The sequence below is a fragment of the Hippocampus zosterae genome, chromosome 8 (assembly GCF_025434085.1).
Source record: "Hippocampus zosterae strain Florida chromosome 8, ASM2543408v3, whole genome shotgun sequence".
Classification (NCBI taxonomy): domain Eukaryota; kingdom Metazoa; phylum Chordata; class Actinopteri; order Syngnathiformes; family Syngnathidae; genus Hippocampus; species Hippocampus zosterae.
Genome location: NC_067458.1, coordinates 22,680,389 through 22,707,608, shown reverse-complemented (window position 1 = coordinate 22,707,608; position 27,220 = coordinate 22,680,389). Strand labels below are relative to the sequence as shown.

General features: G+C 47.7%; 1 protein-coding gene across 4 annotated transcripts in view; it reads left to right on the top strand.

Moving 5' to 3' along the window:
* Window positions 1-27,220, top strand: part of rgl1 (ral guanine nucleotide dissociation stimulator-like 1) — a 34,086-nt gene that overhangs the window by 4,106 nt on the left and 2,760 nt on the right. For 3 of the 4 annotated variants that reach the window (XR_007963680.1, XM_052073723.1, XM_052073724.1), the window contains 16 exons: window positions 18,434-18,544; window positions 20,803-21,011; window positions 21,074-21,148; window positions 21,228-21,418; window positions 22,186-22,307; window positions 23,533-23,748; window positions 23,836-23,939; window positions 24,048-24,132; window positions 24,615-24,704; window positions 24,804-24,890; window positions 25,078-25,110; window positions 25,210-25,331; window positions 25,581-25,670; window positions 26,362-26,542; window positions 26,641-26,892; window positions 27,015-27,129. Coding sequence is in view for 3 of the 4 variants with exons in the window: in XM_052073723.1 (XP_051929683.1) it covers window positions 18,434-18,544; window positions 20,803-21,011; window positions 21,074-21,148; window positions 21,228-21,418; window positions 22,186-22,307; window positions 23,533-23,748; window positions 23,836-23,939; window positions 24,048-24,132; window positions 24,615-24,704; window positions 24,804-24,890; window positions 25,078-25,110; window positions 25,210-25,331; window positions 25,581-25,670; window positions 26,362-26,542; window positions 26,641-26,892; window positions 27,015-27,129 (2,083 nt within the window). In the remaining variant the exon portion in view is untranslated. Of the gene's footprint in view, window positions 1-10,594; window positions 11,261-18,433; window positions 18,545-20,802; window positions 21,012-21,073; window positions 21,149-21,227; window positions 21,419-22,185; window positions 22,308-23,532; window positions 23,749-23,835; window positions 23,940-24,047; window positions 24,133-24,614; window positions 24,705-24,803; window positions 24,891-25,077; window positions 25,111-25,209; window positions 25,332-25,580; window positions 25,671-26,361; window positions 26,543-26,640; window positions 26,893-27,014; window positions 27,130-27,220 lie in introns of those variants that run through there. The other variant, XM_052073725.1, reaches the window with a different exon arrangement.

Here is a 27,220-nt window from a genome sequence, read left to right as displayed (position 1 = left end):
CTCACTGCATCCATCATCGCCTTGTGACTTTTACAGTGTTCAAACAGCTGTAGGGCAGTAAAAAAAAAAAAAAAAAAAGTGAGCTGGATGGCTCCAGTAAAATTATGTAACAATAAACCCTTAAGTGTGTCAATATTGGGCATGTACACGCTGCAATTTTTTTTTTTTTTCAAAGATGTTGACGTTGCAACTTTTAATGGCAGCCCTAATATATAATCGACAGCCCTTGCGCGACCTGTGACGAGCCTTGAGTGTTTCTCCCGGTCATGTCACGTTGACATTTCCCCCACTTGAGGCGCAGGATGATGTTATGAAAGCACGTCGGTTGTAAAAAAAAAATAATAATAATAAAAACGGACCTGATTACCGTAATCGCCGTGCCTATCTGTCCCAGAAGTTCAGGTCATAGATGATAATGGGAGAGCTTAGGTGTCCCCCCCCCCCCCCGACCCCCCCTGTTGTAATAATAGAGTCAGCTGATTGCAATGAGACTCCCACAGGAGCAAACAAGTCGAAATGCGGAGAAGTACTCACAGACTGTACTTAAGTAGAAGTAGTCTGGTGGTTCTCTTGCTTCTGTTTTTTTTTTGTCCAATCAGAATTCAGCATCTGTGTTGCCACGTCAAGCTAATCTGCCCAAGGGCCTTCACTCCACAGTTTTTAATGATTTTCGGCTTGTTTTTTCGCACCGTCAAGCACTTCCTGCTTTATTTTGTCCTCATGAACATTTACAAACGTGATTTTGATTTCAAGGCCCAGGTTACCGAAACGCATGATCGCGCTTTCCAAGTTCATGCGTCGACAAAGAATCATGACCGAGTTTAAACCCTCCTTGTGACACAAGCGCAAACATCCCCCGGCGGTTCACCGCGCTCCGTTTTACGACTTTTGAGCGGACAATGGAGCTTTTATCCTCCTCCTCTCCCACTCTCTCTCTCCCTCTCACACGGCGGCTCACTTACCAAAGCAGCGATCCAATTAAGCTGCGGATAATTAAGGGGTAATTATAAACAGGAGCACCGGCGTGGGGGGCGGATGGTTCACTCACTTCAAAAGGTCACGCGGCAGAAATGCAGAAGTGACAGTGGACAGTGGAAAAAAGTAAGCGGAAAAGGACGAAGAATTTCCCCGATGGTGCTATATGGCCATTGAGAAAACAAAAACAAAACAAAAGCAAATAAGAAAGCTGATTGAGCACTCTTCCTTCCTCTTTCTCGTTTCATGAAGAGAGAAGTGCCGCTCGGTGACGTCCGAGTGTTTCCCTTCCCAAACTTTGCCCCGCCGTGCGTTTTGATGACTTGACATCGCGCTTTGAACTGCGGCGGACCGCGAGACGACTTCTCCTTTTTTTGACATCCTGTTTCATATTTGTCCGTCACGTGCCACCGTTTCGCTGAAAAGTGGACGATGAGTTTTTTTTTCCTTTGCGTGCGCTCATTTATTTATTTTTTCTTCTTCTGTGCTTACAAATTGCTACAGCTGAGACCCTCATTCGGAGTTCTTCAGCTCAACTCAAGTGTATTTCCCGAGCATTTTAAACCTCATTTTCATTCTTTGGCTTTTGACTTAGCATGAGACTTGATTTTTTGTTTGTTTGTTTGTTTGACTGGTTTTGCTTTCTACTCTCGTTATTATTAATTTACTGTTATTGTTTATTGTAGGCGGCCCGGTAGTCCAGTGGTTAGCACGTCGGCTTCGCAGTGCAGATGTACCGGGTTCGATTCCAGCTCCGGCCTCCCTGTGTGGAGTTTGCATGTTCTCCCCGGGCCTGCGTGGGTTTTCTCCGGGTGCTCCGGTTTCCTCCCACATTCCAAAAACATGCGTGGCAGGCTGGTTGAACACTCTAAATTGTCCCTAGGTGTGAGTGTGAGTGCGGATGGTTGATCGTTTCTATGTGCCCTGCGATTGGCTGGCAACCGATTCAGGGTGTCCCCCGCCTACTGCCCGAAGACAGCTGGGATAGGCTCCAGCACCCCCCGCGACCCTAGTGAGGATCAAGCGGCTCGGAAGATGAATGAATGAATGAATGTTTATTGTTGTCTGAATTATTTTTACTCCATGTGCAGCGCTTTGGTTACACCGGTGGTTGTTTTAAGATGAGTTTTTAAAGCTAGACAGCAAAGGAGACTTGCCGAACGTTTATCGGAAGGTCATTCCAAAAAGAGGGACCGGCAACGGAAAACGCTCAATCGATCCCCTCGGAGCCTCCGCTTAGTTCTCGGTACCTCTAATAGTGTCCAAGAACTCTCAAGTGTTCCAAGAGCCAGTTTCGGGATGCCAGAGTAGGCGTGACGTGCTCCCTCTTTTGAGTACCAATCAAGAGGCGAGCAGCGGCATTTTGGCGCACCTGGAGACGCTTCATGGAGGATTGGCAGACTCCAAAGTCAAGTCAAATGACAGTAATCCAGCCGAGATGTGACCAAGGCATAATAACTATTTCAAAGGGTTCTTGAGAACGGAGAGTTCTTCTCAATTCACACTCTCGTGTACCCCGTCACCTGATAAGATGTCCACCGTAGTGACCGCTGTCCCCCGAAGGGGTTCAAAGAGTGCCTATTGACGTTTGGAATCTGAACTGAAGGAGATGGGATGGCACTTTAACTTTATCAGAGCTTCAGAAAATGGGTCCCCGCCACCCCTTTTATTCAATCAGCCCCATGAGATGCTGTGTTTACGCACTCAAGGGACGCCCCCCCCCCACCCTCCCCCGAGGCATGTGTCAGGTTTGTCTGGCCGCCCGGGGCGCCGCACAGCTCCCTCTTGTTGTGGCTGTCGGCCTAATTAGGTCACTAATGGGACTGGTGTGAAAAGTCAATAAGTGCGGTTATTGTAACCCGAGCATCCGGCCCAGCCGCTCGGCTCCCTTAACTGGGGCAGGAACTCATAGGGTGATGGGTGTGTGTGTGTGTGTGTGTGTGTGTGTGTGTGTGCGCGCGCACACACTCTCCATATTGTGGACCATGTATACGCGCGAGTACATGCATGAGTTTTGTTTCAATAATGTCCATTTAGCTTATTGCTAACAAACAACGCAAAACGCCATTGACCGGCTAACAATTAGCATCGGTGTTTGCGATGTTATCACACTCGAACCAACGGATATTTAAACACATACAGCGTTGCAACACGTGTAGGGAAAATGTGACTACATTTGACTAAGCTCGTCGTAAAACCTTTCTTTGTATGCAGGTGTCTCCGTGTCGGTATTACACTTCCACCACGCACGAGTTGGACGAATCCAGAATGTTTGATGAATTGCAACAAAAACAAATGTGGCAAAAATTCTTTCTTTACAGTTGATTAAGTTCTGTAATTTTGAGTGTTTGGTTTTTTTTGTGAAGTACAATATTGTAGAGTGCTATTTTTCTTATGGTGGCAGGGCTGGAACGGATTAATGGCAATTGCATTCATTTCAATGGGGGAAAATGATTTGAGATAAAATGGATTTGGGTTACAGGCATTGTCACCAAACAAACTCTTATCTATAGGCACCACTGTGGTTAATTTCATTTTTTTTTGTTTAGTTTTTCCGGACCGCCAATTTACCATTTGTGGACCGTCATGTGTCCGGGGACCCTAGTTTGAAAACGCCTGCTCTTGAATGTATTTCTGATTAACTGAATGTTATTTTTACTGTTAACGCCCCCAAGCCCCCTCACAATATTAGCAGCAAGTTTTTGGTTTTGTTTTGACTGTGAACGCTCTCAGGTGGCCACATTACACAACACCCACACACACACACACACACACACACACACACACACACACACACACACACACACAATTATACACACCATAATACAAGCTTGATCCTTGTCATGCGTCTTGGCTAATACTAACAGGCCTGATCTTGCATGTGTGTGTGTGTGTGTGTGTGTGCGTGCTTGCGTGCGCTTGTGTATTGCCGTTGGTTGGCCGGTTCATAAGGTGAGTAAGCAGCTCTCCGGGCAGTCACGACAACACTGCCGATTCGAACGTGTCATTTATTTCTTTTTTTTTTTTTTTTGGCGTATTCCGGCTCGCATTATTCAACCTTTGTTGCGCATGTTGTTATACGCGTCACTCGCAAAGTTTCCATTTCCTCATGCAAGCCACACAGACTGCTAATTTTTTTTTTTGGCGCGCTCTCCTCTTGGTGTCATGGTTCAAATGCACAATTTTGGTGTGACCTTGCTGGGGTCCTCACCAATTTGTCCCACCTGGTAGTCACTGGAGTGTGTGTGTGTGTGTGTGTGTGTGTGTGTGTGTGCGTGTGTGTGTGTGTTTCATACCTCTCTCAAACCTGAGACCCCCTGTGCCTGAGACACGGTGGACCTCAAGTGGACTGTTATGAACTTAGAGCTTCGAAGAGCTCCTCTAGAGAGGGCGACTCCACAAGGGGGCGCTAATTTCCCAAACAATTGCTAATGGTTTACATGTCATGTTGCCAAGAGAAAACTATTTAACCACGTAGCATTTTTTTTCATGTTACCCCCCCAAGGGTAACGTCCAGATAATGCCCCATGAATAGCCCACAGTCCTGTTCTAAATTAATCTTGCGGTGATGAGACTATTGTGATTTTCTAGGAGTGGTGTAGAAGTGATCATTTGTGAATGTAAACACTGGCAGAGATTTCGAGAAATTGTGTTGAATCATTTTGATATTTCCGACATACATATTGTCTGTTTAGATATATATGCCTTTAAGAGGCGGGGCCTGGCGAGGTGGCAGGTGACATCAGAATGCACGTGAGTGTCTGGGCGTGAGCTGTGGCTGACAGCAGCATCTACGTGATTTGCTGTTCTCCCAGCGTTGATTAAATCGCCTGAAAAGTGCAACGGCGACCTCGGCTCGACGCAAAACAAAGAAACTAATTTGATTGCCAATTGAAAACGGACAGAATGAAGGACGCGCAGATTGCGCGCGGAGGGTGTGTGTTGTTTTTGTTGCGTATGTGACAAAACGGGGATGGCGTTGACGTGTCGCGGGACAGATGGGCCTTCTCTCATTAGCGGCGGGTCAGACAGACAAGCAACCCGGTCCAGACGGACTCATTCAAAGCTTAGCTTGGCTTAGTATGGGAAGCGGCTGCGGGGGTGTCATGATGGTGGGGGGGGGGGGGTGTATATTTGTGTGCGTGTGTGTATGTTTGTGTGTCTAATATAGAGGACCAACACCTGAAAGTAGAAGCAGCACATGATCCAAGTCAGGAGGATTATCCCAGTTTTTGCGCTCCTGACCTCAAAAAGGAACCTGGGAGAGCGAGGGTGGGGGGGGGTTGGGAAATCTGTTATGAAGATCTCCCCATGTTTAAAAAAAAAAAAAAAAACAACAAGAAAAAGTGATGTATCATAATTTAAGTGGTTTTGAAACCCAACCCACCCAAAAAACTTTCCTCCCAGCTGTGTCAGCTGTGATTCTAGTACGGGATTCAAAGGGGGCGGGGTTGAAACCTCCAAGCGCTGGCTTTTACTGGAAGTGATGTCATCTCTCTGGAGTAAGAAAGAAAGCAAGAAAGAAAAAAAAAAAGAATGCGAAATGGAGGACAATAGTTGTGAGTGACATAAGAGATGAGCGATGGCGAGGGGAGGAGGAGGAGGAGGAGGGGTCCGGCGAGTGGGTCTTTAATGTGGTCCGAACAAAGGTTCCGCTTGAACGGCGAGAGAAGGCAAACGCAGCTGTGCAAGTGTTTGGATGGTTGTCGCCGCCGGATCTGCCGCACGTCGACGCAGTGAACCGCAAGCCTTACAAATCACAACTTAAGTCATCTTAGCACCGCTCATATGGAACCAGTTAGGAATCCTCACGCTTTCAAGCGGGCTCGTTTTTCGGGTTTACTTTTATACGGTGGTGCCTTCGCTTCGGCGCCACGCTCGTAACAGTTCGCTAGGGGGCGCTAAACACTTTGCGTACCATCGTTTCATGCGGGCTCGTTTTTCGGGTTTACTTTTTATACGGTTACGGACGGTGGCGCCTTCGCTTCGGCGCCACGCTCATAACAGTTTGCTAGGGGGCGCTAAACACTTTGCGTACCATCGTTTCATGCTTCAATCCCGTTGACGTTGTGCTGCTACTTCTGCTGTGCATTCTTTGGCCACAGGGGGGCAGAATAATACTCACATAAATACACGAAAGAGATCATCTCGTTAGTCATGGACTTAATCGGGAGTATTGATGTATTGGTTGTGGGCAAATTTCCATTGCTAAACGGCTACGACGACCGCGACGTCGCTACTTTTGCTAGCCCGTCGATAGCGTTTCACATTCTGTGCTAGCAAGCAGCTAGCGGAATTTCATGAAACAAAATTATGTTGTGATTTGGGGGTTTTGGTTGAATACAGTGTGTGTGGTTTTTTTTTTAGGGGGGGGGGGGTGTTATGCAACACAAAGCCCAAATAAATTAATAAATAAAATTGCCCGGCTGACAGTTTGAAACTCCAAAAAGTCACAAGTGGCGGCACTCTGGACTCATTGTACCGCTGTACAAGGGATTTTTCGTGGATTTTCTTTCGTGAAGTGTGCCGTTCACTACACTTCATAAAAATCCCGATAGCATGGCTGAGAAGAATCAATAAATGATTAATTCGTAAGCCATCTTAACTCAACTTGTGATTTGTGGCTCTGAACTCTGCCCTTCACTGGCACTCGCATGGTTTGACACAAACCTTCTGCTCGTAAACTGAGGGAAGCAAAAACAAGAACAGACACTTTGGCAGCGGCAAGACGGTTTTGTTTTGTTTCCCCCCCCCCTCTTTCCCAACATGACACAACAACACAGTGATGCCGCGATCGTGTTTCCCGCTTCAAGGCAGACTCGGACTTCGTTCGTCTGTGTGTGGGCGGATTTATGCAGTCATTTTTTTTTCTGGAAGCCCGACGCGAGATTACATCACGCCTTGTGAGAAGAGCTCGTGTGGATCTTCTCAGGTTCCGACTGTACCGTGAACTCGACCCCAAGTGGAGATAATGTCCGCTTTCAAGTTAATCTCCTACACTTTCAAGATATGCCACAACCGTCTTATCGGACACGTAAACGACACAGGCTGCCCATACATCAACTCTCAACCCCTTTGTATCCCACCATTTTATCACCCCCACCCCCTACCCCCCCCCCCCCTTCAGCTTTTATGACGTTGTTGGAGAGGGTCTGGACCAGTCACTCAGGTACGGGACACAAGTGGCAAAAGTGTTCAACTTTGTCCTCTCGGGAGAAGTACAATTACTTTACGTGTAACTGTTAGCTTGATGCTAACATACAATGTAAAACACCATAGATGGGCTCAGCAATTAGCATCTGTGCAACAGATATTTGAACTGATGAGCAACACACGAAGAAGGGTCATAGAAAAAGAATCACAGGCATATTTTTTGTTGACCCTGTGCAAAGAAAAATTTGTATTAGAGATGGAACGATAATAAACATTTTTAATTTGTCATACGCAGGCTCTCCTTGCCCACATGCGAGGGCATTACCTGACTTTAATTTGCTCCTTTTTTCCCCATTTCAAAACAAAAAGTGTTTCAGATCACTTTTTTTTTTCCTTCTCCAAACATTGGTCGCGAAAAGTGGTCAGAAAAATAAATACTCAAATACCCGACGCTTGAAAAATCTACTTAAGTACACAAACAAAAGTATTTGTACCTGGTTAATTCCCACCACTGGTATGAGGACAGTCGAGTCAGGAGGCTGGAGGCAGGAAGTGGGAGATTTCCTGGAATGTAGATTCCCCCCCCCCCCCCCCCCCAACATGTGGTGCAATAACTGTAGCAGCGACGCTCTGACTATTTTTTTTTTGGGTCCCACTTGTGGCTTGCGTCTGTACTGTAGCACCAAGTTAAGACAGAGATGAGCGCTCTGAGGCAGTGGAATAATGGCAGGAACCGACGCTATTTAAAAAAAAAAAAACACAAGGTCGTCCATTTCGGGCTTATTTGCTCCATCGTTAGTGTCCTGCTAAAACGTTTCATGCCAAGGCGTTATACAACTTTGAAAGTCAAGTGCAAGTTTCCAGTCAACGCCACAGTAACAGAAGAAGGACACAAAATATGAAAATATAATTCGGCTAGGGCGGCCCGGTAGTCCAGTGGTTAGCACGTCGGCTTCACAGTGCAGAGGTACCGGGTTCGATTCCAGCTCCGGCCTCCCTGTGTGGAGTTTGCATGTTCTCTCCGGGCCTGCGTGGGTTTTCTCCGGGTGCTCCGGTTTCCTCCCACATTCCAAAAACATGCGTGGCAGGCTGATTGAACACTCTAAATTGCCCCTAGGTGTGAGTGTGTGTGCGAATGGTTGTTCGTTTCTGTGTGCCCTGCGATTGGCTGGCAACCGATTCAGGGTGTCCCCCGCCTACTGCCCGAAGACAGCTGGGATCGGCTCCAGCACCCACCGCGACCCTAATGAGGATCAAGCGGCTCGGAAGATAAATGAATGAATAAATTAAAGGCGGCCCGGTAGTCCAGTGGTTAGCACGTCGGCTTCACAGTGCAGAGATACCGGGTTCGATTCCAGCTCCGGCCTCCCTGTGTGGAGTTTGCATGTTCTCCCCGGGCCTGCGTGGGTTTTCTCCGGGTACTCCGGTTTCCTCCCACATTCCAAAAACATGCGTGGCAGGCTGGTTGAACACTCTAAATTGTCCCTAGGTGTGAGTGTGAGTGCGAATGGTTGTTCGTCTCTGTGTGCCCTGCGATTGGCTGGCAACCGATTCAGGGTGTCCCCCGCCTACTGCCCGAAGACAGCTGGGATAGGCTCCAGCACCCCCCGCGACCCTAGTGAGGATCAAGCGGCTCGGAAGATGAGATGAATGAATGAATAATTCGGCTAAAAAAAACAGCCCTGTTTTTCATTGTTTTTTTTGGGGGGGTGCAGGGGGTTGGAATTAACTTTGCAAATTGCCCTTTGACCTCGTCCAAGATCATCAATATCTCTTTATTGGGTACTGTTACAGAGGAAGTTGTGGCCGGGACGCTCTCTGCGCATCAAACTCGAAGGGCCGCGAAAATTAATCGACTCGCCCGCAACAAGTTTTGGAACCGCCTAATCATGCCGCCAGATCTGTGGTTCTCAATTTTCGTTACCCTTGGACCCATTTTTTTTTAAGAACTTGGGAACCAAATTAAATCATTTGGGGGTTTCAAATTAGCCCCTGGAAATAAATGTCGTTACTTGTCGGTGTCCGAATACAGCACAAGCAAGCTTTTGTGGAACCCCCCCCCACAAAAAAAACACTCGGTGCCAAGCCGGCTCGTCCACATTTGGTTTTCTCCCCGCGATGACATCACTCCCCCATGAAAGTCCTTTGAGGTCATAACCTTCCCACTGACCCCCCCCGCGCGGGCTTCCCAGCGACTCCGTAGACCCGATTGGTCGGCTCGGCCTGGGAACCCGGGAGACGTGCAGATACACTCTTGCCCTCACCTTCTTACGTGAGGACCCCGTGAGTTTTTGCTGGATACGGGCTCAGTGACGCCTGCGATGACGTCGGGGGGGAATTTATTTTTGCTTATCTCCCATCAATGCAGTGATGATTTCATAAAGCGCTTCTGTGAAGGTGTTACCTCTAACGGGGGTTTCTTAAAATAATTTTTTAACCGTCCTTTATAAGCATCTCGAGACCAGGAAGTAAAATTTTCATTCGTTGGTTTGTTTGATAGCAACCTTCACCTTTCATCGCATGTAAAATCTTTAAGTCAGCCAGCATAATATATTTTTATTGAGATTGATGTTATGAGTTACCTCTTCCAAGGAAATTTTGGTCACATCGCTCTTGGCTTGTCCGTCATCTCCGAGGAAGTTGTGTGTGTGTGTGTGTGTGTGTGTGATTTTTTGATTATAATCTACATTGTTCTTCTTTTTCATGTTCCAGTGGTGATTTTTTCCATCTCATAAAAAAAATATTTTAGAGTTAATCAGCCTCGGTGGAATTTTGTCCTCTGCTGAGTGTCACTCTATCGTAATTTTTTTTCTTCATAATATCACTTGACTGGGAAGCCACTTGTGTGATTTCTCACAAAGCTCTACAATACAACTTTTGTCCATAATGAGTCCCGCCCCCCCCCCCCCCCCCCCCCGCACAAGACCGAGGCTTGATTCATATCTTCCCCGTTTATTCATCATTGGGTCCTGTTTGACTTTTGTGTTTTCGGACATTGACAGTGGAAGCAGTGTGGACCGTTCACACACACACTCGGGCCATTCTCCTCTTCACGCGTTGACAATACACAGCGCCAATGACGCCATGCACCGCCTTCCTTGTATTGTCCCAACGTCGGGAGGCCCCGAGGTTGCAGCTGCCTCACTCGCGAGACAACGTTGGATTTTGCATACATCTGGGATCCAAACATTTATCTTGTTTCACTTCTTAATGTTGTATTTTTCGAGTACATTAATTGATTAAAAACACATTGTTGCCAAAGAGGTCTGTGCTTAAGCTAAAGGACACCCCAGATGCTATGGTCTGGTTGAAGCAGTTGCGCTGATTCCATACCTATACTGAATGAAAAGTAAAAGGAAACTCTGAAAAGTGTAAAAAAAATGCAGTTAATTACAGTTCTAAACACTCGAAAATTACACATTGAATCTATTAACAATATTGCAGATTTATCATAGGCTAACAAATAGCATCGGTGTTGTTGGCTTTATACACCTTTTAAGCAACAGCTAATGTAACACAAACTGTTGGAGTAACTCATGTAGACATGTAATACATTGTTGGCATACATTCTTTATCCACTGCGAAGAACGACTCATAACACTGAGAAGCGAAGACTCTCCATGTCCAATGCAAATGTACATTTCGTTCCATTTTGTTTTGTGACGTCATATCCTTGTTTTCTTTCAAGTGTCTTTATGACGTTTTTGTTTGGCCCTTTGGTGTGAAATTTGACTATTTAAATATTTTTCTTGGCTCAATTAAGTTTGAGAAACGCCGTTTTAGGGAAGCTATGACGAGGAGGAGAAAAAAATAATAATCTCCTCGGTCATTTTTCTACGTGCTTTACGGTAATGGCGGCTGGAGGAGGAGTTGGGAGCTACTTGTTGTGAGGGCGAAGAAGGAGGCGGCTCATTCAATACGAGAATCTAACTGGCGTGTAGACGAACATTTGGACTTTTCCCGTTCGGACGGTCTCACGCCAGCATGTGTGCTGCGTGTTGAAGAAAGAGGACAAATAAGAAACCGAAGCGATTAGGTGCCATCTTTGTCAGGACTTATTGGCGTGTTCTGATGCTGTCCCCGGACCATGAGAGAAGGACTCGCCATGAAGTTCGCCTGGAAAAGTAAAATGGTAAAAAAAAAGAGGGGGGGGGAGCTTAACAAACAAAAGGAGTTTTGGGAAGAAGAGTCTGCTTTGAGAGAGGGTGAAGACGTAGGGGAGGGAATGAGGAGGAGCGGGAGGGGGGGGGTGGAGGTCGTTAAGCTTGGGAAAGTCGAGGGGGATAAAAGAGAAGGAAAAAAACGAGGAGGGGGGCGGTTGAGCTTTCATGTGATTGATTTCGCTTTGGTTACAAATGCAAAACGTTGGCTGGCGTTTTTCCTCTCTCGTGAAGATGATGGTGGGATATGAAAAATGACGTTTGCGTTGACACCATTTGGGGTTGTTGAGGACAAATTGGACCTTGCCCGCTGCTTGAAGGCACAAAAGCGTCGCCACTTGTTATCTTGCCTTCACCGTTAATGAAAACAAGAAACAATGCTCCGACTATGGAAAGAGTTGGAGCATTTTCCTGAGAGTATTGTTTATCCAGAATGCACGAGAGCGCTCTTTGCACTCGCCCATAGGTCAATGCAGCAAACCCGTTACGGTTTTTAATGTCTCGGCACGCTCGCAGGACAACTTTGACATACGAGCAAGACAACGTTACTAGCGATGCGCTAGATATGAACTAGTTCTCACCGAGTCATAGTTTTACCTCACCGGTACTGCGGTTGTCCTGCGAGCGGGTTTTTCGGTTTGTGCATCCTTCCGATAAAATACAAACCGGTACATTTGTCGATCCATGGGCTGCGATACGTTTTTCAAAGTGCAACGATACGGTTCGATTCAGTTGTGATCCGATGCGATATGGTCCGACTGAGTTCAGGAGGGTATGATGCAACGAGTTTATTATTGTCATGCATATGAATGAAAGTGTTTGGATTTCCTTCAAATAGATATTTCATCCAATAAAAGACAACATGATGCATAACTCAGCTGCATACTACTGCGAGTGACATATAATTCCACCCCCCCAAAAAATGTAGCTCTTCTTGTGCTAATAAGCTAAAAACGGCACTAGTTGTGGAAAACGTGGCTAATAAGACCGTCGTTCTGTTCGTGCACTGAATTGTCTTGCAAGTGAGGATAAAGAGCGTACTTACTAGTACATAGACCTTCAGCTGGATATCAAGGCCGATGGAATGGACACTCAAAACAATTTTCAGTACTCCTCCTCTCACTTTGTGTAAGGCTTCAGATAACAACAAGGCGTCTGTTTACATCCTCACAGCTTTCTTTTGATCAAACATGGTTGCTGTGTACTTTTAACTTTGATTAGGATCCTAAAAATACTTGCATTTATTTGGTTTCCGTGCAAGCCTCACAGACTTGTGGAGATTTGGGGATCAAAGACACGTATATATACATACACACACACACACACATACACAGTGTGTTTGTGCAGCCAGGCTGGGCCTAGTCAGGCTGAGGCCAGACCTCCCGTCTATTGTTTTGGGAGTATGCAGTGTGTGTGACTCATAGGCTGATCCGTCTTTGCAGCTGGACGTGGAGATGTGTTGTTGACCCCGTGACCTTGAGGCATTGTCTGTCCAAAACAGCCCTGCTTTGAAAGAAAAACGCAGCAGTCCGTGTATCATTTGTTCGTTTCATTTTCAATTAAAAAAAAATAAAAAAATTTAAGTGACTTTTTTATACTGTACAAAAACAAAAAAACAAAACAGATTTCGATTTTTCAGGATTAGACCTAGCTAATGACACATACTTTATTTTACTTTATTTATTCATTTATTTATTTTCCCTGCGTGCCAAAATTCAGCTTTACACGAAACCAGTCTGTCGCGTTCAAAAGATTTGGGGACCGCCGTACTGTGCTGAAACATATCAGTGACATCATCGATTAATGACTTAACTTTCATCTATTAGCTTGCTTGTTAGCAAACCTACGGGTCACGCGGTAACCAATGTTGAAATCAAAAAAGAAGCTGCCGTTATAGCTGTACTTTTTTTTGCAGAGGATAAAGAATATATGCCTCTCGAGTGGTGTTGTATGCGTGTTTGTACACAAGTCGAACGGTTTATAGGTACTGCGTGAATGGAATCGCTGAAATTATTTTCCACTGTTTGTTATCTTGCATTCATCAGTGAAAATATTTTTTTGCAACCCTACACCCCCACCCCACTCCACTCCCAAAATGGCAGAATGACCGTGAAAAAAAATAAAAAATAAATAGGATCGAATAAGTCGAAGTACTGCTGTCTCTCTCCCCCCTCCCCCCCCCAAGTGGACGGGTTCAAGTGGAAGGAAGGAATGATACGCGGGTTCTTTCAACCCGCGGCGCGGCCGCCACTTGACCTTTTCTCGCCTCGCATTTTGACTTGACAGCCCGAGTGAGCGTGTGTGTAAGGACTTGGCCGCCATGCTGCATGCGTGGTGGTTGGCTATGGCACGTCTCCGGGTCGGCGCTTCTGTTTTTGTCTCCACATGTTGATGTGTCAGCAGAATTCGGGGCTAGCTTTCAAGCCCCCCCCCCACCCTCCGTTTTTTTCTTCTTCTTCTTTTTAATGTGTATTGTTATTCATCGCGTCTGACCTCTGCCGTGCGGCGTTTGAGTGATGAGCTGGCTTTCTCCAAAGTGTATATAGTTTCGTAAATTGAATGTGACAAACCACGACCCCGAAACAATTTTAACGTTTTTTTTTTTTTTCCCCAAACTCATCTTACAGCATTGCAATGAAAAAAGAAACTGGCGTTAAAAGTTGCCGGGCGTCTTAATTATGTGAACGTGTGAAGCCGCAACGGTTATGCGAGGGTGTGCGCTCACTGTGTGACATTTTGGTGAGTGCTGGCGGCTCTCGTTCGACGATAAATCCAAAATGTATCTGCCAGTAAGGTGGATTTTTTATTTTTTATTTTTGAACATGTCCGTCAGTAGAATTATGAGGAAAGCTAAAAAAAAATTCTGGTGAAAGCGGGCGTGCTGATTTAACTGCGCACTCTGAAATGGACTTTGGGAAAGAAAAAAAAAATTAAAATCAATTCTTTTTCATTCATTCATTCATTCATTCATCTTCTGAGCCGCTTGATCCTCACTAGGGTCGCGGGGGCGTGCTGGAGCCTATCCCAGCTGTCTCCGGGCAGCAGGCGGGGGACACCCTGAATCTCGCAGGGCACACATAGACGAACAACCATTCGCACTCACACTCACACCTAGGGATAATTTAGAGTGTTCAATCAGCCTGCCACGCATGTTTTTGGAATGCGGGAGGAAACCGGAGCACCCGGAGAAAACCCACGCAGGCCCGGGGAGAACATGCAAACTCCACACAGGGAGGCCGGAGCTGGAATCGAACCCGGTACCTCTGCACTGTGAAGCCCACGTGCTAACCACTGGACTACCGGGCCGCTAAAATCAATTCTCATTTTTGTAATTCGGCACGAGGAAAACCGTTTTTTACCCTTTATCAACTTGCATATTTAAATTTTTTATTAAAGTGACAAAACATTTTACCCCACAGCTTTGCTAAAGTTGTGAACTGACTAGCCCAAAAAATGTAATTTAATTAAGAATTAGCTAACGATGCCAATCTTCTATAGCCCCCTGTGACGCGGGATATTACGATGACTCAGCATTCCATAATCGCATAACTAGACGCAGATAAATATACGACGGCAACACTCTGTCGGTGTGAACGATGCTCAAAGGTCCCTCGGGGTGCAATCTACTCCAATGTCGCCCCCCCCCCTCCCCAAGCGCAAATCCACAAGTGAAAAAAGAGAGTCGCGCCGTGCATAATGAAACGAGACCCCCCCCCCCGCCAGAAATGATCGGAATTGCCCATATTCACTGTTTTCATTTTGTTTGACACCAACTATTAGACGGGGGTGGGGGGGCTTTGAATAGGCAAGACTTTGTCTCTCATTTAAACAACGATGCACGACATATGACTCCAAACACGCGTCTAATAAATCAATTTGCCCTCGTGCGGACACGCCGCGTGTCTTATTTCCACGGAAGCGCTCCCGGTTCCAAGTCCGATGCCGCAATGGGGCCTCATTTGGGAGTCCGCGCACACTCCCGTTCTGTCCTCGTCAACCTTTTTCATGGCTCCCCGAAGGTTGCGGAGCGCCGGCTTCACCTCCGCCGAGACGGGGACACAGTAAAGTAGATGGATGGGAATTAAAGGGAGTGAAGGCGAGGGAGGGAGGTGGGGGGAGGGAGGGAGGGAGGGAGGGAGAGCGTCAGGCCTGGCATGCTGCAGTGTTGGGGGTTGGGAAGTTCTTGATGCTTTAAAGCACTCGCGACCTTCTTAATGTACGCTACGCGACTTGGAGCCGTTTTGCTTCCGGTTTTAGTTCACCTTGTTAACTTCGTCCGAGTTGTAGCTCGATGAGGCGTTATGCGTTCTGAATCGTTCCATACCCGCCGAACGGCATAGCGAGTTTGCAACGTTGTCGTGCTGTTCAAATGTGGAGTAAATGAAATGCGGAAAAAAAATAAATATCGCCGATAGTCAAACCTCGGTTTTCGAACGTCTCTGTTATCGACCAAATAGTTTTTTTCACCAGAAAATTTGAGATTTTTGCGCCTCGGATTACGACCGAGAACCGTGCAAACCCGAATACGCCGCTTAACTCCTCTCTGCTTCCTTACACGTGGAAGTGACGTTTCCTCGTGTAACGTTTTTTTTTTTTTGAGCAGATGTGATTATTATGATTTTCGCAATTCGGACATTTTTTTTGTTATTTCTGCATCGTGTATTAGCCCCTAATCGTGGGATAATAAAATGGGTTCGGATTTCGAACAAATCGCTTTTCGAACAGCCTTCTGGAACGAATTGTGGTCGAAAACCGAGGTATGACTGTATTTTGAGAATCTATTATTCTCTTGTGCTCCACAAGGGGGAGACATTCAAAAATCGGACATTTTTTTGGTTATTTCTGCATCGTTTATTAGCCCCTAATCATGGGATAATAAAATAGGTTCGGATTTCGAACAAATCGCTTTTCGAACAGCCTTCTGGAACGAATTATGGTCGAAAACCGAGGTATGACTGTATTTTGAGAATCAATTCTCTTGTGCTCCACAAGGGGGAGACATTCAAAAATCTGAAAATTTTTTGTTATTTCTGCATCGTGTATTAGCCCCTAATCGTGGGATAATAAAATAGGTTCGGATTTCGAACAAATCGCTTTTCGAACAGCCTTCTGGAACGAATTATGGTCGGAAACCGAGTTATGACTGTATTTTGAGAATCTATTCTTCTCTTGTGCTCCACAAGGGGGAGACATTAAAAAATCGGACATTTTTTTGTTATTTCTGCATCGTGTATTAGCCCCTAATGATGGGATAATAAAATAGGTTCAGATTTCGAACAGATCGCTTTTCGAACAGCCTGCTGGAACGAATTATGGTCGAAAACCGAGTTATGACTGTATTTTGAGAATCTATTATTCTCTTTTGCTCCACAAGGGGGAGACATTCACCAGGGACTCATACTAACAAGGGATTTTTTTTTTTTAAGCACGTATTGCAAATTTCCCCAGTGTGGGACAAATAAAGGTTATTTTATTTTATCTTTCTGGTTTCGAAGGGATTCCAGACACAAACGGGTTGAAAGGGAGTAGCTTGCTCGCGTTCATCTCATCTTGTCGTTTACACACCCCCAAGGTTCTGTCGATTCCCTTACACTTTACAAAAAAAGAGATGAAACTATTATAGATTTTTTTTTTTGGGGGGGGGGCATCGCTTCTGAATCTGCCCTCAATTTTTTCTCGAGCACATCAAGTGTTCATACGAATAAAATCGGGGTCACGATCTTCACGACCTGCAGTTCGCGTGGCTGTCAAATGTGCGGCCGGGGCCTGGTGAGTGACGTGGGAGCCGCAAGAGGAGTGTCGGATTGTCCGTTGACAACTCAGCAGACCGGCTGGCTGTTAACCGGCTAACCTTTCGCGGGTCTGCGCGTTAAAAGCCCGAGCGTCAGTTGAAGCCGCCGCGGCTCGCGCTTGCGTCCGAATGCGCTTATCACATGCTGAGTTTGTTGCCGCGCCAGATGGAGCGATTCGCGAGTCAGGAAATGATGAACTGATGACCAACGTTGTGCTCATTCCCGCAGAGGAATTTTTGCTCAACGTGTTAAGCCCAAACTATCTTGGTGCAGTATAGAAAAAAAAAAAAAAAAAAGCCCGACGTCAAGGATTTCTGAGCTTCGCCAGAGTCTCGAAGGTCATCATCCCAGCGTCAGTCGAAATGATGGACTCGGGCCAAACAAGTCCACCGTGGATAAGCACCAAACGGATTTTTGTCATTCCGATTGGAGCATCATTCACTGATAAACTCTGAAAAATGAACCCCCTCCCCCCCACCTCCTGCTCCCACCCACCACAAAATAAATAAATAACAATAAAAATGCCAATGTCAGCAATGCTGAGGTCATCAGAACGACACTCGGTGGCTGGCTGGCCTCCGCCAAGGCCTGCATATTAGTTGCTAACGCTTGAACCTTTTTATTTTCCGATAAATTAAGGAAAATGTGTCATCACCTTGTTTTCAAAAAAGCATACCCCCCCCCAAAAAAAAATATATATATATATAGGGCGGCCCGGTAGTCCAGTGGTTAGCACGTCGGCTTCACAGTGCAGAGGTACCGGGTTCGATTCCAGCTCCGGCCTCCCTGTGTGGAGTTTGCATTTTCTCCCCGGGTCTGTGTGGGTTTTCTCCGGGTGCTCCGGTTTCCTCCCACATTCCAAAAATATGCATGGCAGGCTGAACACTCTAAATTGTCCCTAGTTGTGAGTGTAAGCGTGGATGGTTGTTCGTCTCTGTGTGCACTGCGATTGGCTGGCAACTGGTTCAGGGTGTCCCCCGCCTACTGCCCGGAGACACCTGGGATAGGCTCCAGCACCCCCCGCGACCCTAGTGAGGATCAAGCGGTTAGGAAGATGAATGAATGAATGAATATATATATATATATATATATATATATATATATATATATTGCTTGCTGTGGAACTGGGTTAAGTGTTTGTATTTTTTATGCTAGCTATCAAACCATCGCGTTGAGAACCTCTTTGGTGTACCAAGTCCCCGTTTCCCCAATCCTGAACTCACATCGTTTTTATCAGAACCAAAAATGTCTTCTTCTTGAACCTGGATGGCTCGCAAAAAAACTCATGACGAGAACTTATCCGCTAATGTAGACTTGTTTTTTTTTTTTTTTTTCCCTTTTTCCTGCTTGCAGAGCTCCGTGCAGGACTGGGGGGAGGAAGTGGAGGAAGGCGCCATCTACAATGTGACGCTCAAGAGGGTTCAGATTCAACAGGCGGCCAACAAAGGCGCAAGATGGCTGGGGGTGAGTCTGTGATTCAATAAGTAAGTCTGTGTGTCAATAAATGCATTGCACGTGGATTTATTGACACACACACACACACACACGCACACAAAAAGATTGGCGAAAGTATAAGTAAAATTAAAATAGAGGGATGTCCAACATTTTATTTTCACCCTATTAGCCCAACCTATTAGATCCGTCATGTATCGCCTGGATTTTTGCAAAGAGGACCGTTTTAAAAAAAAAAAAAAAAAAAAAGGAATGGCTGACTAAATCGCAATCACAAATGCTTTTTCCGTTTGCTTTTTTTTTTTTTTCCACTCTCTTCGTGACCAATCTGCCAAGTCATTCCAAGTGAAAATTCATGCGCTGCTGGGGTGGAGGGTGGGGGGGTGTCCGCTTTATTGAAGTGCTCTCCATTGTTTTTTCTTGAAGCGGCTGGCGCCTCTCGGCATTGTGTTACTTTAACATTTGCGCTATAAATCTCCCCCCCCGCTCTGGACGCCGTCGCCTTTAGCAGCAGCTTGTACTGATGCTTGTTTCTCTCTCTCTCTCTCTTTTAGCTAAAGCATGTGATTTTTTTCCTGACTTTGCGAGCTTGGCAAGCAAACTGCCCCCCCCACACACACACACCCCGCCCCCCACCCCTTCGTCCTCCCCTCCCTCTCCCCTTTGCAGCAACAGTTTGATGAAATGCTGCTCTGGCATTAAAAGGCATTAAAGGCTTTTCCTTGAGCTGCGCTTTTCACCGCCGTACGCAAAAAAAAAAAAAAAAAAAAAAAAGACGCCTGTGTTTCCTTCGTGCTTTTGTTGACGCGGCTTTGTGTGACGCGGTATTTTCTGGAAAGTGTTGCGAGCGACCGGTGCGGGGCCAGGGTAGGCGGGGGGGTGTTGTTTGGCTGCCGGGCACACGTCATTGAAGACAATAACACCAATGACCGGTTTGAAAAATGTTTTTTTTTTCCACGAGGACGTTGCATCTTGTGTTCAAAATGCATTTTTTTAAAAAAAATTAAAATTTTTATTTTTTATAAGAGAAAATCTGGCAGTGAGAAGCTGCGCTGAGTTGCCAACCGCATGCCAGCCAGCATGAGAAAGTGTGTCAACTTCCAATTAACTCATTCGGTACCAGCCAATTCTGGACCCAAGTCTGAAAAGACGTTGAAAAACGTCTTTGGGAGTCAATGAGTTAATCAACTGGTCAATCACCCCCCCCCCCCCCCCTGTAAATGTAGTTCTTTTGAAGTCGCGGTAGGTAGTGGCTGAACGATGAATGTAGGAAAATGCCGTTTTCTAATTAGAAAGGCTGCAAAAATTGTAATATTGACCCCCCCCCCCCAAAAAAAAAAATTAGCTCAGCACGATTTTTGCACATTGAACCCCATTGCGCCAGCTCACAGTGACGGCGGAGTGTTTTTCTGGACTTGTTATCAGATGAAGGGGGGGGGTGCTGCGAGGAACTTGGTCCCGGGGGAGAAAGAGAAAGAGGAGGAGGAGGCGGGGTTTGCCGTGATTAAAAGCAGATTGGAGCGTTTCCTGCCCTCGCTGAGGTCCCGCCCTCCTCCTCCTCCTCGTCCGTGCCACTTTTTTTTCCCTCCTGCGTCCACAAGTCCCTCCTCAGACGCTCGGCAACCACTCGGTCTCAAGTCACAATAGTCGGACGCATCTGGAGAAAAATATAGGTCAGGATCGTTGGCTCGCTCTTTCTGGGAGCTTGTTTTCAAGAGAATGACCTCATCTGTCGCGCCCGCCAAAATAAAACGCTACGGCGGAGCTCGGACACACCATTAAGTGACTTGAAGTGGGCAATTATGAAGACCCCCCCCCCCCCAAAAAAATGAAGTTATTTAATTAAACAAGATCCAGTTCAGGGCGGCCCGGTAGTCCAGTGGTTAGCACGTGGGCTTCACAGTGCAGAGGTACCGGGTTCGATTCCAGCTCCGGCCTCCCTGTGTGGAGTTTGCATGTCCTCCCCGGGCCTGCGTGGGTTTTCTCCGGGTGCTCCGGTTTCCTCCCACATTCCAAAAACATGCATGGCAGGCTGATTGAAAATGCTAAATTGTCCCCAGGTGTGAGTGTGAGTGCAAATGGTTGTTCGTCTCTGTGTGCCCTGCGATTGGCTGGCAACCGATTCAGGGTGTCCCCCGCCTACTGCCCGAAGACGGCTGGGATAGGCTCCAGCACCCCCCGCGACCCTAGTGAGGATCAAGCGGCTCGGAAGATGAATGAATGAATGAATGAATATCCAGTTCATTTTATGCGTGTGTGTTTGCGATTAGGCCGAAGGCGACCGCTTGCCTCCCGGCCACACGGTCAGCCAGCTGGAGACCTGCAAGATCCGAAGCATCCGCGCCGGCACGCTGGAGCGTCTGGTGGAGACGCTGCTGACGGCGTTCGGCGACAACGACCTCACGTACACGTCCATCTTCCTGTCCACCTACCGAGCCTTCGCCAGCACGCAGACGGTGCTGCGTCTGCTGCTTGACAGGTACAACGCCGCCGTTGGATTGTACCGGACCACATTTATTGACGTTTTGGTTGTCGTCGCAGATATGGGAGCGCAGAAGAAAACGAGCCCGCCGCCAAAAAAAGCCAAGTGTCTGAAACCAACGGCGCCATCAGAAAGTGCGATTTCGTTTCACTTTCCGGATCTTTTGCCCGCCGTCCACGTCTCAATATTTGTCTTGTGTCCGCCCTCGCCTAGTGCCTTAGCCTCAATCCTGCGCGCCTGGCTGGACCAGTGTCCCGAAGACTTCCAGGAGCCTCCGGACTACCCGTGCCTCCGCAGGCTGATGGACTACCTGCGCGGGGCCCTGCCCGGATCCGAGGCCCTGCGACGTGCCGAAGGGCTGCTGGAGCAGCTGCGGATCCAAGCCAGCGTGGACGAGCCTGACGGTAGCCAATGACGATCCTGTTCAAACTCCCCCAACCACCTCAAAAATATTTATCCGTGTTTCTGTGTCCATCTTGACTCGTGCGGTTCACTGCTCTCAACAATTTTTTTTTTTTTTAAACGTCAATAATTTCAAAATGCCACAATCAGTTGAGCCATGGCTCCGATTTTACAATTCAAATACAAATGTGGTCCAGCTTTTCCACACTTGGCGTCATTTTACTGTCCCGTTAGGCCACTGCTCTTCTGCGGACATGGATACAAATTATTCATTCATTCATTCATCTTCCGTACCGCTTGATCCTCACTAGGGTCGCGGGGGGTGCTGGAGCCTATCCCGGCCGTCTTCGAGCAGTAGGCGGGGGGGGACACCCTGAACCGATTGCCAGCCAATCGCAGGGCACACAGAAACGAACAACATCCGCACTCACACTCACACCCAGGGACAATTCAGAGCGTCCAATCAGCCTGCCATGCATGTTTTTGGAATGTGGGAGGAAACCGGAGCACCCGGAGAAAACCCACGCAGGCCCGGGGAGAACATGCAAACTCCACACAGGGAGGCCGGAGCTGGAATCGAACCCGGTACCTCTGCACTGTGAAGCCGACGTGCTAACCACTGGACTACCGGGCCGCCTGCATACTTAATTAAACTTTCTAAAAAAAAACCCCCCAAAAAACCCGTGCCTTTATATCCAGCCGGGTCATGTTTTATGCAACGTAGTGCTGATTACTTGAAAACACGTAACCGAGGCTTTTTGTTTTTCAGCCGGTTTCCACGGCAATAGCCCCTTCTGTCTCCAGGAGGACGAAGCCGACAATGAGGTCCAGGAGGACTTCCTGTCGTTTGAGTCCGACCTGGTCGCCGAGCAGCTGACCTACATGGACGCGGTAAGAGCAAGCGCGGCAAACCGACGCGGTACAAGTGGCGCCTCTAACTTACAAAACGTCTGCTCAGACGAAACGTTCACGTTCCAAAACGCCTCAACAGGAAAATATTGCCTCTTGTTACGAAAGAAATTTCCAAAATACGAGCCGCTACTCACAGCTCTGAGTTTCCCGAAGGCAACGCACTTAGAGCTGCTCCGCCATTGGCTGTTAGCTAGCATCATCCTGGCATCCCATTGGCTAAGAGCCGACGAAAGCAAACGTCCTTGGATCAGTTCTTGACAAAACGCCAGGCAAAAAAACACTTCTGAGAGCGAACATGAACTAAAAAGGGCAAAAAAAACCAAAACCCGATGAGATCACAGTTACAAGTTACAATCGCCCCCATTTTTATTCTTTACTTTTTAAATGATGCGCAACTCTCATTTATTGCGCAATAATCTATTTGTAGCACGCATTTGTTACATATTTGATGCGTTTTTATGCTTCATTAAGCATTTATAGGCGGCCCGGTAGTCCAGTGGTTAGCACGTCGGCTTCACAGTGCAGAGGTACCGGGTTTGATTCCAGCTCCGGCCTCCCTGTGTGGAGTTTGCATGTTCTCCACGGGCCTGCGTGGGTTTTCCCCGGGTGCTCCGGTTTGGGCGGCCCGGTAGTCCAGTGGTTAGCACGTCGGCTTCACAGTGCAGAGGTACCGGGTTCGATTCCAGCTCCGGCCTCCCTGTGTGGAGTTTGCATGTTCTCCCCGGGCCTGCGTGGGTTTTCTCCGGGTGCTCCGGTTTCCTCCCACATTCCAAAAACATGCGATGGCAGGCTGATTGAACACTCTAAATTGTCCCTAGGTGTGAGTGTGAGTGCGGATGGTTGTTCGTTTCTGTGTGCCCTGCGATTGGCTGGCAACCGATTCAGGGTGTCCCCCGCCTACTGCCCGAAGACGGCTGAGATGGGCTCCAGCACCCCCACGACCCTAGTGAGGATCAAGTGGCTCGGAAGATGAATGAATGAAAAATGAATGAATTAAGCATTTATGTCTGAATTTTGGGTAGTTTGGAACGGATTAGGGCATTTACATGGAAAACGCGCCTCGACTTGCAAACTTTTCTAGTTAAGAAATGTCTTTCAGAACCAATTCATTTCGTAAGTCGAGGTACCACTGTAGATCAGTTTTTTTTTTTTTGGTAAAAGGGAAACGGGTGCTAAACGCTCTCGTGTTTTCCTCTGGCCGCAGCTGCTGTTCAAAAAAGTGGTCCCGTACCACTGCCTGGGCTCCATTTGGTCCCAGAGGGACAAGAAACACAACAAACACAGCGCCCCCACCGTCCGGGCCACCATCACGCAGTTCAACGCCGTGGCGGCCTGCGTGGTCAGCACCGTGCTGAGGCACCGGCAGATCCGGCCGCACGTCAGGGCCAGGGTCATCCAGCGCTGGATTGACATCGCTCAGGTTGGAGCGCCACGGTGTCACGTACTCGAGGGAGCAAAATTTGACCTCGTACGGCCGTCGTGACCTTGGCGGGTTGTCTCCCAACAGGAATGTCGCATCCGTAAAAACTTCTCCTCCCTGCGAGCCATCGTGTCGGCACTGCAGTCCAATCCTCTGTACAGGCTGAAGAGGGCGTGGAACTGCGTGCACAAGTCAGCACCCCCCCCCCCCCTCCCCACCCCTCCCGCCGACCCCCGAAATCAAACGAGGCTCAGCCGGTTGACGGTTTGCCGTGTCTTGACTGACTTGTTGCCCGACAGGGACAGCATGCAGACGTTTGAGGAACTGTCTGACATCTTTTCCGATCACAACAACTACCTGACCAGCAGGGAGCTCCTCATGAGGGTGAGTTTTGAACCAACAACTATTGATAAGACACGGCCAGATTCCAAAGGGATTTTTCTTCAGTGCCTCCTACTAGCATAAGCTATTCACTGGGGGGGGGGGGGGGGGGGGGGGTCGTGGGTTTCTGCGTGGAGTTTGCATGTTCTTCCCGTGCCTGCGTGGCTTTTCTCCGGGTGTTCTGGTTTCCTCCCACATTCCAAAAACATGCGTGGCAGGTTCATGGAACACTCGAAATTGTTTTGGCTTCTCAGTATATGCGGCATGTCCAATATAAACAGCGTGATCTGAAGTCCCCCCCCTCCCCCCCCCCCAAGTCTGCATTAAACCCTTTCTTCTGTTTACCGAGCATTTACTTAGTGATCACTTTTGCCTCCTGCTGTCAAGTTGAACATTTCTCACGAGAGCCGAGACTCTAACCGCACAATTTCTCGGTCACACAAATTTCCATGACCGAAGCTATTTTCTCGCATACCCACACACAGGAAGGTACTTCAAAGTTTGCCAGTCTGGAGAGCGGTGCCAAGGAGCATCAGAAACGCACCCACAAGAGACTCCAGCTGCAGAAGGAAATGGTGAGACAAAGGCTGGAAGTCAGGGAGGGCTAAAACCGGCGCTTTGACGGGATATTTTTTGAACGCTGAAGAAGAAATCAAACGCGTTTTCCTCCACAGGGAGCCATGCAGGGAACCATACCTTACTTGGGGACCTTCCTGACGGACTTGACCATGCTCGACACGGCGCTTCCTGACCTCGTGGAGGTAAACCAAACATCAAATAGAATTCCGAGTTGTGGATTTAAAATAACCACACAGCTTTGCCCCCGGAAAGTCATCTTAGCTTAATGCTAACAAACAGTGCAAAACACCATAGACGGGCTAACGAATAGCCGCGGTGCTACGTCAGAATGTTTATTTTCAAAAGCGTGTTCTTTGTGTTCTTCCGCAGGGTGGTCTCATCAACTTTGAGAAGCGACGAAGGGTAAAAAAAAACACATCGATCGCATCGCCCACTCCCGGCGGGAGGGGCGGGCTCCTGTCTGAAAGTCGAAATGATTGAATGGATGTTTTTGCTGCGCAGGAGTTTGAAGTGATGGCTCAGATCAAGCTGCTGCAGTCGGCCTGTAACAGCTACTGTCTGACTCCAAATCGGGTGTTCCTGCGCTGGTTCAAGAGACAAACTCAGCTCGGCGAGGAGGAAAGGTAGGGGAGGCTTTGAAAAACTGCGCTGCTGAGTGAGTGAATGGGAGGGACAGGGGGGGAGAAAGAGAGACGTCATCGACGAAACAACAATGAAACTCGTGCATGAGGTCATCACTTGTGCCTCTATTGTCCACACAGTTTTCATCTTGTGGCACTCCCCCCCCCCCCCCCCCGCCCCCCCCGCGATGCACTGGGGCTTCGTTGAAGTCCCTTTATGCCATTAAAAAAAAATTTATCTTTCCGTTGCAGCTATGCCCTGTCATGTGAAATCGAAGGCCTCGGCGATAGCAGCCCGACGTCACCCAAGCCCCGAAAAAGTATGGTCAAGAGGCTCAGCCTGTGAGTACGCCGCACTTGGAATCATACAGACTGCCGTTTAAAAAATGCAATCCTTCTGCAAAGAAAATTGCTTTAAAAATTTTTTTTTAGAAACGACTCGATCAGAGAGATGTCTGGACCAACATAAATTTTTGGTCCAGTTTTTACCTTATGACGTGACGATTTCATTTTTTAATTCAATGATAAAACTTTTTGAGCGCCGTTGTGATGACGACACAACGGGAATCCTAACGAGGAGCGGCAGGGACAGAAATTGTTGTTGATTCAACAAAAAAAAAAAAAAAAAACACACACAAAGGCATAGCGCATGTGCACAAACGCGCACACACTACGAAATACTACTACTACTACTACGTCAAGTAAATAGCGTGCAGGTCGTGTGTAATGTTTGTCAAAAGTAAAATTGTTACACTGGTGATGATTTGAAAGGACTGTTGAGATGTTTGAGGCGTCACTGAAACAAAAATGAGCATAAAAGTCATTGTTATGCATTCAAATATATCTCGGAGTCCGATCTTTTATTTTCTTTCAGCTATTTTGTTTACGTAGTCATACAGGACAGTATCGTCAGAATTCTCTCAATTAGCCGGCACTCCTTTTTTAATGAGCTTATTTATTTACGTATTGTCATTTTAAATTAACGGTTGGCATTGAAAGACTTGAATAACGCACGGCAACCTGATGTTTGCAGGCTGTTCCTGGGGGCGGACACCAGTGCGTCCACTTCTCCTGCGCGCGAGACGCCGCGCTCGCCACCAACTGGCAGCTCGGGGGAGAGCATGGACTCGGTCAGCGTGTCCTCCAGTGACTCCAGTAGCCCCTCGGACAGCGAGGGGCTCACACCCACCCACGGCGCAGACCTCCGGAACAAGGTGGAGTCAACATAAAGTCAACATTTAGGAACAGAACGATGGTGCGTTTCAAAACAACAACAACAGCAAAAAGTAACCTCGGCTTTGCGTGTCTTCAGCTGTCCGAGTCTTCTTCTTGCACTTCGCTCCATTCCATGGACACGGGCTCATCCAACACCAGCGTGGCAACGACGCCCGTGTCCCCGCCGCTTCCGGGACCGCCGTGCACCCACCGACGCTCGGCGTCTCTCACGCCCATGTCGCCCTCGTCCCCCGGCCAAACGCCGGCGTACAACACGCAGGCCCAGGACGCCTGCATCGTCAGAGTCAGCCTGGAGCACGGCAACGGAAACCTCTACAAGAGCATCCTGGTAATAAAAAGCGCTTTTGGAACGTCGGCACGGCGAAAATTTTGCGCTTTGAAATGCCAACCGCGTCTCGGTAAGGTTTGGATGAATTGTGAGATGGTTTGGGCTTTTTGTTTTCTTGTCAGCTGACGAGTCAAGATAAGACGAGGGCCGTGATTTCCAGAGCCATGGCCAAGCACAACCTGGAGCAGGAACCGGAGGACGGCTACGAGCTGGTGCAGGTCATCTCTGACGAGCGAGGTAGCGGCTCATTCGTCATCGGCGCTCGAGCAAAACAATAGCGTCTTTGTGTTCATTTTTTTAATCAATTGGCTCTGGAAGAAATTTAAAA